Source organism: Crinia signifera, chromosome 3 (genome assembly GCF_055691185.1).
Source record: "Crinia signifera chromosome 3, ASM5569118v1, whole genome shotgun sequence".
Lineage (NCBI taxonomy): Eukaryota > Metazoa > Chordata > Amphibia > Anura > Myobatrachidae > Crinia > Crinia signifera.
In genome coordinates, this window is record NC_139219.1 from 152,562,418 (window position 1) to 152,575,091 (window position 12,674).

Below are 12,674 nucleotides of genomic sequence, written 5' to 3' on the forward strand. Positions count from 1 at the left end.
GCAGAGGTGAGAAAAATTATTTTCACTAAGGCCCTTATTCTGATCGGTGCGGAAATTCCCGCATGCGGACGGACCGCCGATGTTGATCGTCTGCGCATGTGCAGAGGTCACTCTGCGCATGTGCAGGCGATTTCGCCGCACGGATTCTTTATACGCCGCACAGGGGGCGTAGAGGGGCGTGAGGGGCTACTTAGCCTCATTACCCTATGCATACGCCCCGCGTTTCATGGGCGTTCCCATGCAAACGCGGGGCGTATGCATGGTAATGAGGCCGTGACGCGTGGGTACGGGGCGGGCATCTGACATCGCCGGATGTCAGCTGCTCGCCCCCATACATGATTTCACACGGACAAGTGTCCGTGTGGTCTTGTGTTGCGGGACCTGGTGGAGCGTGCGGCCCTGCATTCGATGTTCGGCGACCATCGAATGCAGGGGCTGCTCCCAAGACGGAGGAGGCGTATCCCCGTCCAATTTCATGCGGATCGCCACATATCCGCATACGGACGGCAGGTGGCAATCCGTATGGAAGGCGGGGATTCGCCTGCACGGTTGCGGCCGCATATTCTGATCGGGCCGCACCGATCAGAATAAGGGCCCAAATCTTCCTCTCTGTGACTTCTTATGAATAACACATAGGGGGTAATTCAATCCATTCCGATTTTTCCCACAGTCTGGAAAATCTGCTATTTTTCCATTTTCAAATTGTCGCAAAAATCATCATGGTCGGGAAAACGTGGATCGGCGAATTACTCGCCGATCCGCGTATTTTAGTCGAGAACCAGATGGTTTCCCTCCATCGATGGAATAGCAAAACAATGTTTTTTTTTTTTTCAAAGTGCCGGGACACGGAGCATAGCTCCGCCCCCGATACCCGCGAAGCCCCTACACGTGTTTTGATTGGCCTGTGGATGACCATGATTTGTAAAAGTATCAATGGTCATCCATTGCATAGTTAAGCACTATTGATGGCCAGTTGCAGAATTGCCATCGATGGCAACCATCAATGGCAATGGTAACGATGGACATCCCAACCAGATACTGGCTGTTATCGGGTACTAGGTCTGCATGCCTGAAGCACGCTAGGCCTAGTCCCTAATAAGCAGTCATGGGACATGCGATTGGGGAATATTCCTGATCTCATGTATTTTCACTTGATTGAGGGTCCATTTTCGCCCAATTAAAAATGGTGGTTAATTGGATACCACAATAATGATCATCAGTCCACGTCCACCCGCTGTTATCAGCCAAAAGTACAACAGGCTAATAGGATAGCACCCATAGATTTCTTATCATCCAGTCATTGAATTTTCCAGCTATTGTGCCTGGAGACTGTGGACAATTGCCTTGTTTGAAGATTTCATGTTGGTAATTAACAGATATGTAATAAACATTATTACCTGTAACTTAAAGGTTCTAAATATAAAGATGTAAGATATCCATTAAATATTGCTATTTATTGGTAATTTAATGAAGACTACGAGGGAGATTCAGAGATGGACACTATTAATAAACTCCTCAGGAAATTATATAATTACCCAGGATATATTCGTCATAGGTTTCCCAACTACTTCAGGTTAAAAAACAATACAATACTTTTCATGGTTTAAGATATTCTGGCAACAGTCGGTGTGCATGGAACTGTGGAGCTCAGCTACGCGGCTGGTATTGATTGGCTTATTAATTTGATATATGACACTTGTATAATGTGTGTGACTGTGTTTGTATATGAAGCAGAACAGAACCTGTATTGGAAAAAAGCTGCGGCTGCTACATTATAGCACTGTGTACATATTCAGAGACTCAGTTGCACACAGATGTATGTCATATATGTATCAAATTACTCAGCACAGTCTCCTCGTGTATCCTAGGTGAATTCAATTATGACTAGGGAAGCCAATACCTCAGGACATTGGCTTCCTAATAAAAAAATACGGACAGCCACCTTGCATACTTACTTACATGGGTGAGTGCGGGCTGGAGCCGGGTGGGCAGTGCAGCCGTAAGCCTGGTGGTGCAGCCGAGTTGGCATGTGGTGCTGCTGGGAGCCGGGCTGTGCAGAAGAAAGGAGTGGCAGCTGGGGCAGGCGGTGCAGCCTGCACAGCTTGACCTCTGACCACATTACGCAGTGCAGAGCCGCACAGCTGGGGATGGAAGAAGCCAGACAGCGTCTGAGCAGGTGATCAGACGCTGCCCGGCATTAGACTTAACATGTGGGTCTGTTTGGCATGGCTGCAAGCATGAATAAGGTCAGATCTGTACTACAATAAATGAGGGGACCCTGTGTTGTTGATGCCAGGATGTAGGAGCTGTAAACATTAGAATCCCCATCTTCGGGCTTGTTAACTCTTTCTAAGAATAAGATGTCATTGTCTAATGAATACCAGAAAACAGCTACTAAATGGGCATATTGTTTTAAAGATGGAGCACCCCTCTTTAAAATTAGGGTGCTCTTGTGTAGAGGCTCTGATGGGGGAACTGGGCACATTTCTGCAGGGCAGGGATGTTCTCTGTTGATTCTCCAGTTTATCTTCTTATCTGTCACACTTCACTAGGAAGGAAGGTAAGATGTGGCCACTCAGATGTGATTATAACATTGGGCCTTATTCTGATCGGTGCGGATATTCCCGCATGCGGACGGACCGCCGATGTTGATCGTCTGCGCATGTGCAGAGGTCACTCTGCGCATGTGCAGGCGATTTCGCCGCACGGATTCTTTATACGCCGCACAGGGGGCGTAGAGAGGCGTGAGGGGCTACTTAGCCTCATTACCCTATGCATACGCCCCGCGTTTCATGGGCGTTCCCATGCAAACGCGGGGCGTATGCATGGTAATGAGGCCGTGACGCGTGGGTACGGGGCGGGCAGCTGACATCGCCGGATGTCAGCTGCCCGCCCCCATACATGATTTCACACGGACAAGTGTCCGTGTGGTCTTGTGTTGCGGGACCTGGTGGAGCGTGCGGCCCTGCATTCGATGTTCGGCGACCATCGAATGCAGGGGCAGCTCCCAAGACGGAGGAGGCGTATCCCCGTCCAATTTCATGCGGATCGCCACATATCCGCGTATGGACGGCAGGTGGCGATCCGTATGGAAGGCGGGGATTCGCCTGCACGGTTGCGGCCGCATATTCTGATCGGGCCGCACCGATCAGAATAAGGCCCATTATGCTTTGCTTCTCCACTCCAATTTTTACCCCAACTGGCCTTAGGGGGTGATTCCCTCTTGGTTTGCAAAAGCAAACTCCTTCTTTAATGGACAAAACCATGTGCACTGCAGGTGGGCCAATGTAACATGTGCGGAGAGAGTTACATTTTGGTGAGTTATTTTATTTCTGTACAGGGTAAATACTGGCTGCTTTATTTTTACACTGCAATTTTAGTTAGAACACACCCCACCCAAATGTACCTCTCTCTGCACGTTTCATCTGCCCCACCTACAGTGCACATGGTTTTGTCCATTAAATAAGGAGTTTGCTTTTACAAACCAACCAGAATCATTCCCTTAGTGTTTAAGTGGGTAAACAACATGGAACCATAGTTATGTACAACAAATTGCATACCTCCCAACTTTTTCATCCAAGCAGTCGGGACGCTGCTGCTGCGCCCCGGAGGCGCGTTGAAATTTTCAGGGGCGTGGCATATGCCCGCGGCTCTTCCGCGAGGCCACGCCCCCATTTTGCCGCTATGGGGGCATGACCCAGAGGCATGCGCACAGCGTTTATTTACCGCTGCTTAGCAGCTGACAGGGGGGACTCCCAACAGCCCCCCCACACCGCGGGACACTGCCGCCCGCGGGTGGGACAGCGGGACAGGCCCTGACAATCGGGACTGTCCCGATAAAATCGGGACTGTTGGGAGGTATGAATTGTTCCAATCATTAAACAAGGCTCCATTAACTTTCCACCTCTTTTCTTTGACAGGCCTACTTAACATGTGTTGTTAATGTATTTTATGTAAACAGCATACGTATTCCTCAGCATTAATGTTGCAAGGGAGGTTTTCTACTGTACTAAGTTATGCAGAAATATAACTTGCAAAATACTTTCAGCTGTTCTCCATATAGAAAAGTGCTATCTGTATGTATAATATTTATTGGTTGAAGTTATATTATGTGAGTATTTATTGTCTCACTAAACCTTCCATCTGTGTCCAAAACATTAATTCAGAAACCTATAGTATAACCTTTAATAGCTACTCTATTCAGATCATAGTTATCGACTTTTTTCTCTTCATGCCCGGAGAAGCTCGGAGCAAAGATGCAGCAGGTTACTAGGTGGGCAGGGCCAGATTGTCATGTCATCAGGCCCCACCCCTTTGATGGGGAAACACCAGCGATTTGCAGATCCATAGGTAGGGGTGGATCTAAGTGACATCTTTCCCATATTTTAGTCCTGTCCCCTTCCTGCTGTTGCAGGTTTTGCCTGCTTTGTCCTCATCCTGTCCACTTCAGTAAGAAGCATGCATGGTGCTGGACCATTACCTACCCTTCCAGAGCTGAATGCAAAAATACCCTGCATGCAAAATAATAAATATATTTGCACCCTTGCATTGCAACATTGTTTGTTCCATGTCACACAATACCTGCTTGTTCATCTTTCCTCCTTACTCCCAATAGGTCTTATTACATTTTATTTTATGGACCTTTTATATGGCTTGCTGTATGTATTTTTGCAGATAACAATCCTAGTACCTAGCAATCAGAGTATAAGTACTGTGCTTTTTTTCAGGAAAAGTAAAATAATAACAATGATATTTTTGGGTGTATAAAATGAAATGTAAAGTATAATCTTAAGTATGTAACAGAACACCTTTATGCATTCAATGAATATCATTGCTACTGTAGTTCTAGATCCATATCTGCAGTTTACACACCAAGCCGGAGGTGTAAATCTGGGAGGCAATGGAGTCATTTGCCACCGGGCTCCTGCTCTCAAGGGGGCACATTTCCTCCCCTGTGTTTGAATCAGTTAATTGAAAGCCTCAATATCGCTTCTGTGGCTGACTCCCCTTCCTAACATCATTTTTGCAAGTATCACAACCTGTATTTGAACCCATGGCCATACTTACGCCACTGCACCACACTAAGGGTGACATTCTATGGGATGAGATTTATAGACTTTTGCGATTTTTTTCGCAAAAACGGCTGAAATCGCATTTTTTTCCATTTTCGCATATTTAATGAGCTGCGAAAATGTGAAAAAAGTGCGATTTTTGCCAACAAGTTGGACACACTGGAAATGCGATGGCTGCTTTTCGCAGCACATCACATCCAGATGTTTTCACATGAAAAAGTATACAAATCGCATATTTAATGGTATGCGATTTGTATAAAGTGTGTCTATAATTCGCCCAAAAATCAGACCAGGTTCTGATGGGCGAATTAGCCAGAACCCTGCACAGATCGCAATGTTCTGTGCAGGGTTCTGGTGTAAAAAAAAAATTAAACAGTTAAAATAAAAAAAAAAACGAGCGCAGGGTCCCCCGCCCGAGCATAAACAGCCCCGGGCTCATTGAGCCGGTACTGGTGACATAAAATCAGGGTCCCCGACAAATAGGGGTCCCCTTGATTTAATGAAACCAGCACCAGGCTCAAGGTCCGGCGCTGGTTCCCAAAATACGGGGGACAAAATGACTAGGGGTCCCCCGTATTTTAAGAACCAGCACCAGACCCAACCAGCCAGCAGGGTAATGCCACAGCCGGGGGACACTTATTATATAAGGTCCCGCGGCCAAAGCATTAACCCCCTGGCTGGTCAGCATGGGCAGGGGTCCTGGGGAAGTGGGGACCCCCCCAAAGAAGGGGTCCCCCCCCTCCAGGACTTACCAGCCCATGCTAAAAGTCCGGGGCTGTCCCCGATGCCCCTGGGCGGTGGGCATCGGGCTGATGTAAAGTGTAAAAAAAAGAATATAAACTATTGTTTTCTACTGTAGAACTATGAGTCCCAGCAAGCCTACCCCGCATGCTGGGACTTGGAGAACCACAAGTCCCAGCATGCGGGGCATTAAAGGGCCCGCTGGCACTTGTAGTTCTACAGTACAAAAAATAGTGAAATAAAACACACTGACACCCTGAAAAATAAAAGTTTGATACACACATAACACACACACTGATACTTACCTACCTTGAGCCCGTAGGTCGGTCCCTGGATCCGGGCTCCAGGGCAGAAGAGTCTGGTTCCGGGGCCTTGGTCCTGGTTCCGGGGCTGTTCCTGGGCTGAAGAATCCGGGGTCCAGGATCCGAAGTAGTCCACAGGGGTACCTGAGGAAGGAAATCCTACTCACCTGGTCCCCGGCGACGACATCGGCATCCTCTCCGGCAGACGCGCTGCTCCCGGCTGGTACCCGCTCTCGGACTGAAGAGGCGCAGAGATTTTCATCTTCCGCGCCTCTCCTCCGGATGATTCTATTGGCCACCTAGCGGCCAATCAGGAGCCGACTTTTTTTATCGGCTTCTGATTGGCCGCTAGGCGGCCAATGGAATCATTCTGAGAAGAGGCGCGGAAGATGAAACATCTCTGCGCCTCTTCAGTCCGAGAGCGGGTACCAGCCGGGAGCAGCGCGTCTGCCAGAGAGGATGCCGGTGTCGTCGCCGGGGACCAGGTGAGTAGGATTTCCTTCCTCAGGTACCCCTGTGGACTACTTCGGATCCTGGACCCCGGATTCTTCAGCCCAGGAACCCCGGACCAGCCCCGGAACCAGGACTTACCTGACCAGGCTGAAGCCTGGTGCTGTCCCCGGTGACCCTGGGCTGTGGTCACCGGGCTGATCTTGGTGTAAAAAAAAGAATAAACTATTGTCTAATACTGGTGAACTATGAGTCCCAGCAAGCCTCCCCCGCAAGCTGGGACTTGGAGAACCACAAGTCCCAGCCTGCGGGGCATTAAAGGGCCCGCTGGGTCTTGTAGTTCCACAGTATTGAAAATAGTAAAACACACTGGCACACACTTAAAATAAAACTTTTATACATCCAAAGCCCTTACATACTAATACTTACCTATCTTCATCCTGTAGGTAGCCCTGGTCCTGATGTCCTGGTCTTCTGGTCCTGTGTCATCTTCTGGCTCCATGTCGACCGTCGCTGTCGCCGTTGCCGTCCGGGTCCGACGAAATCCATGGTGGAAGCTGTGGAAGGAAACCATACTCACCTGTCCCAGGGTGACGTAGTCCAGGGGGTCTTTGCAAAAAACAAACCGAGAAGCCGAACCTGACGAACAGCTGAGCCGCACGGTACTCTGTGTACATCGTGCGGCTCCGCCTCCCGAATGCCGCTATTGGCCGCCTAGCGGCCAATCAGGAGCCGCTAGGCCGCAAGGCGGCCAATAGCAGCATTCGGGGGCGGAGCCGCACGATGTACACAGAGTACCGTGCTGCTCAGCTGTTCGTCTGGTTCGGCTTCTCGGTTTGTTTTTTTTGCAAAGACCCCCTGGACTACGTCGCCTTGGGACAGTTGAGTATGGTTTCCTTCCACAGCTTCCACCATGGATTTCGTCGGACCCGGACGGCAACGGCGACAGTGACGGTTGACATGGAGCCAGAAGATGACACAGGACCAGAAGATCAGGACCAGGGCTACCTACGGGATGAAGATAGGTAAGTATTAGTATGTAAGGGCTTTGGATGTATTAAAGTTTTATTTTAAGTGTGTGTCAGTGTGTTTTATTTTACTAATTTTAATACTGTGGAACTACAAGACCCAGCGGGCCCTTTAATGCCCCGCAGGCTGGGACTTGTGGTTCTCCAAGTCCCAGCTTGCGGGGGAGGCTTGCTGGGACTCATAGTTCCCCAGTATTAGACAACAGTTTATTCTTTTTTTTACACCAAGATCAGCCCGGTGACCACAGCCCAGGGTCACCGGGGACAGCACCAGGCTTCAGCCTGGTCAGGTAAGTCCTGGAGGGGGGGGGGGACGTCTTCATTGGGGGGGTCCCCACTCCCCCAGGGCCCCTGGCCAGGCTGACCGGTCAGGAGGTTAATGTTTTGGCCGCGGGACCTTATATCATAAGTGTCCCCCGCCTGTGACATTACCCTGCTGGCTGGTTTGGCCTGGGGCTGGTTCTTAAAATACGGGGGACCCCTAGTCATTTTGTCCCCCGTATTTTGGGAACCAGACCTGGAGCCTGGGGCTGGTTGTTAAAAATCAGGGAACCCCTATTTGTCGGGTTCCCTGATTTTTAATTACCGGCCCCGGCTCCTTCAGCCTGGTGCTGGTTACAGCTGTGGGGGGGACCCCCACGCTGTTTTTTTTTTAAATTTATTTAATTTTTCTATTTTTTTTACACTAAAGCCTGCACGGATCTGACTGATCCGTGCAGGCTAAAGCCAAATACAACAGGAACATCAGGGTGTATTTTCCTGTCATATTTTGGTGCCTGTTTTACACCAAGTAGCAGCCGTATTATCAATACGGCTGCTTAGTAAATCAGGAACCACCATTCTTTTGAATGGTGATTTCTGTCGTATTCTATCGATGGTGTAGACATTCGTATTTGTAAATACAAATACGCATGTCCCATCATTAGGAATACGAATTGTTGTATTTTCGGGATTGTAAATCCCAAAAATACAAATGTGTAAAAAATAGGTGTATTTCTGCCTACGAATACACCTATTTTTTACGAATCCATTTTGGTAAATTTCCCCCCTACTGTCCAAACATTGTGCTCCTGTGCGAACTGGAGATGTCTGCGCTTGTTCAAGGCAGACAGTAGAGGCTTTCAAACAGGTCGACTTTGATAGCCTATACGGTGTAATGTGCAGTGAACAGTTCGTTCAGAGACCTTCACAGTTGCTCCTTGATTAATATTCCCCGCAAATTGATGTACTGTTGCTCTTCTGTTAGACTGGACAACTCTGGCAAGTCTCCTTTCAGTTTAAGCATTCAGTAGTCTGTGACGACCACAAGCCTGAGGTTGAAACCTGGTTTTCTGCTTTGTAGTCCACTTTCTGTAAACATTAATAACTGCTGCTCTCGAACACTTCACAAGTACAGCCGATTTGTTGATACTGGTTCCGACGGTTCAAGCACCTACAATCATCCCGCGTTCAAACTCAGTTAAATCACGTTTTTTTGCCCATTTCTTTGGAAGCAACACCGTGCAATCGATGCTTCACTTGTCCTGCATTCCTTTTTATAGCTATCTCGCCCTCTAGCAGCAACAACGTGAAGTTATGGCCGATCTAGTGTAAAGTGGTCATAATAATTTGGCCATTAAGTGTATAAGAAACTGTTAATAAATATTAGTGTCTATTACTTTGACATCAAAGTTCAATCTCGCTGATTGAAATTTGCTACCTGAACAGGCAAGATGGGCAGTTTTCTCAGGGTTGTGTTTGAGTGTTTTAATTCTTTAGATACATTTCCAAAATGCTGGTAACCATTTCTCACTTTGCTCCTCTTTCTGCTGGTCTACATATGGCTGAATCGCGCGAGCCTGACCATAACACCCAGCTTAGTTGGGGCCCTGCCAATTCACAGCAGTCCCTGTAGAATGGCTGAGAGTGCATACGTTGTGTGTGTTTATATTATATACTTGTCTTAAGGCTCGTCCGATGGATGGGCGAAGTTTATGCTTATGCAATTCTCAAAAGTTTTGTAAAGTGAAAATGTTTTTCATTTAATAGAGCCTTATAGGCTTTTAACCCCTTCGGTGATATGGCCGGAAATTTCTCGGGCTGTGCTGCAGGAGCAGGCTCTCCTGAGAAATTTCTGGGCATGGCTTGCTAAAGAAAGAGTGCATAAGTGGTGTCTCCAGTGGTGACCCACTGGCGCACCACCATCCCCCCTGTCGCTGATCCTCCGCCTACCATTGCCAGTCCTCCCCATTGCCGATTGGGGAGGATTGGCCACGCTCCGCCATTCATGCACTCCCGAGCCTCCCCAAATGGCCCCCAAACTTCTTCAAGTGGCCGCAAACAGCCGAAGCCGGCAACAGCCCCAGGGGAGCAGGTGCTTCTGCAGAAGGCAGCAGCTACCCCTTCTGTGTTGAGTATTTCTAGGGCGGGACAAAGCTACCCTGGTAGCTTTGTCCTGCCCCAGGAAAATCCACCACTCAAGGGGTTAAGGGTCCACTTAAGGTAGTCTGTTCATTGCTTTGTATTCAGAGGCGTCGAGAGGGGGGGGGAGCCAGTTTCGGGTCTGATGGAGGGGCCCGGGTCCCACGCCCACTTCCCCTGTTGCAGAGACCGGGTAGTGGGAGTAGAGAGCAGAGGCTGCTGCAGCAGCACAGCCTCTCTCCCTCACTCAGCACACACTGCTCAGTGCCCTGTGCTGAGCGGAGGTGAAAGGCAGCAGCAGAGGCCTGGCCACGCCCCTCCATTGGCCACATCCCTTTGTTGGCGCATTCACTGGCCCTGGTTGGATTCAGAGTCATAAGCTTTACAACGACATATCACAATGCATGAACACAACAGAAATAGCATGGACCCTTATGACAGCACCCTTAAGGAGTTGTCTGATTAAACCCATCTTCAAACTTAGATTGTCCCTTAAGATGATAAAGTAGTGTGCAAAGTCATCCCTTAATATGATAAGGTAGTGTGCAAAGTCATCCCTTAATATAATAAGGTAGTGTGCAAAGTCATCCCTTAAGATGATAACATAGTGTGAAAAGTTTGAAGACGATTAGTTAAAGCGTTGGAGAGTTATCAAGGAACATCCGTTCACAAACACACAAACATCATTCAATTATACTTATGTAGATAGAAGTTTATATATACAGTATATATGAATAGATAGATGGATAGATATATAGATACCTATAGATATATACACAGAACAAGATAAACTCTGAGTTAAACTCAGTACACATCCCACTGCATTAGAAGAAAATACTGTATACTGTACATATATAAAATATTTATTGAAGTGTAAAGCACTTCCTAAAGTATCTACCTATTCTGTGTGGTCAATTAAAGGTCTTGTGCTATATTTGTATTATCTAAAATGCAATCAAATCCATAATGCTATCTTGATCTTTATAGCCAGCCAGCCACCCCCCCCCCCCCCCCTTTTTTTTCCTGGAAGAAAAAAAAACTGTAATAAAAAATCCTTCTTCCATTTCATCTTATCCAGCAAGTACCTCATTTTTCTCGTCCACTTGGAGTTAGTTACAGTGTCCCCCTCCTGTGGCTCCTGTGGAAGCTTTCATGCAAAAGGGCTCCATTTGAAACTTGAAAATGCCAGCCCAAAAATTTATATTGGCATTTCTTCCATGGCTGAATAAATCTTTTAATCTTTTAATTAGCTATAAATTGCTGTTTTGGAAATACAATAATTTATGTCTACAGTATGTATATCTGCTCACATTATGTTTACTTGTATTCTTTCTTTTGATCAGGAGGATAATGAAGATTTAAAGTGTCAATTACAATTTGTGAAGGAAGAAGCAACATTGATGAGAAAGAAAATGGCTAAGATTGATAAAGATAAAGACAGGCTTGAGCATGAACTTCAGAAGTATAGGTCATTTTATGGTGACCTTGACAGTCCGTTACCAAAAGGAGAGGCTAGTGGTCCACCTACAACAAGAGAAGCAGAGCTGAAACTCCGACTTCGTTTGGTTGAAGAAGAAGCTAACATACTCGGTAGGAAGATTGTGGAGCTGGAAGTAGAAAATAGAGGTTTGAAAGCAGAACTTGATGACCTAAGAGGAGATGATTACTCTGGAGAATCAAATTCATTAATGAGGGAGCAAAGTGAGTCTGTCTCAGAATTAAGGCAGCATTTGCAGTTAGTTGAAGATGAAGCCGAACTTTTGCGGCGGAACCTTACTGATTTAGAAGAACAGAACAAACGCATCACTGCAGAAATGAATAAGTACAAGTTTAAGTCTGGGACCCACGAGACCTCTAGACATATTGACAATGTCAAGACTGAAGCACTGCAGGAGGAACTTAAAACTGCACGTTTGCAGATCAATGAGTTGAGTGGGAAAGTCATGCAGCTCCAGTATGAGAACAGAGTTCTTATGTCTAACATGCAGCGTTATGACCTTGCCTCACACCTAGGTATCCGTGGAAGTCCTAGAGACAGCGATGCAGATAGTGATGCAGGAAAAAAGGAAAGTGATGATGATTCTCGTCCACCGCACAGAAAACGAGAAGGCCCCATTGGTGGTGAGAGTGACTCAGAAGAGGTGCGCAATATTCACAGCCTTACTCCTACTAGATCTTTCTATCCTTCAACTAATGTCTGGCAGAAGACCTTTGCTGAGCGGCAGCAAATGAAGGATATTCGCTCTGAAGCTGAACGACTAGGGAAGACAATTGACCGCCTTATATCAGATACAAGCACTATCATCACTGAAGCTAGAATTTATGTGGCCAATGGAGATCTGTTTGGACTAATGGATGAGGAAGATGAGGGAAGTAGAATACGGGAACATGAGCTACTGTACCGGATAAATGCACAGATGAAGGCTTTCAGGAAAGAACTTCAAACTTTCATCGATCGGCTAGAGGTCCCAAAGTCTTCTGAAGATAGGGGTGTTGATGACCCTCTTTCTGTCAGTCAGGTAGGTAATGTTAATGACATAGCATTGCTGTGTACTCTACATGGAATTATTTATTTAGCACATCATGTCAGTTATAGAAAACTAGACCTTTTCCAGGTTATCTATTCAGAATTTCATCTGGTACTCCTTTAGCTATTTAAAAGTCTTAAAAATATATATTAT

At 46.9% G+C, this 12,674-nt stretch overlaps 1 protein-coding gene across 1 annotated transcript in view; it reads left to right on the forward strand.

The window, feature by feature from the left end:
• MTCL3 (MTCL family member 3) overlaps window positions 1-12,674 on the forward strand; it is a 48,368-nt gene that overhangs the window by 11,908 nt on the left and 23,786 nt on the right. The window contains exon 5 of the mRNA XM_083176771.1: window positions 11,337-12,512. Coding sequence (XP_083032897.1) covers window positions 11,337-12,512 — 1,176 coding nt within the window. The remainder of the gene's footprint in view (window positions 1-11,336; window positions 12,513-12,674) is intronic.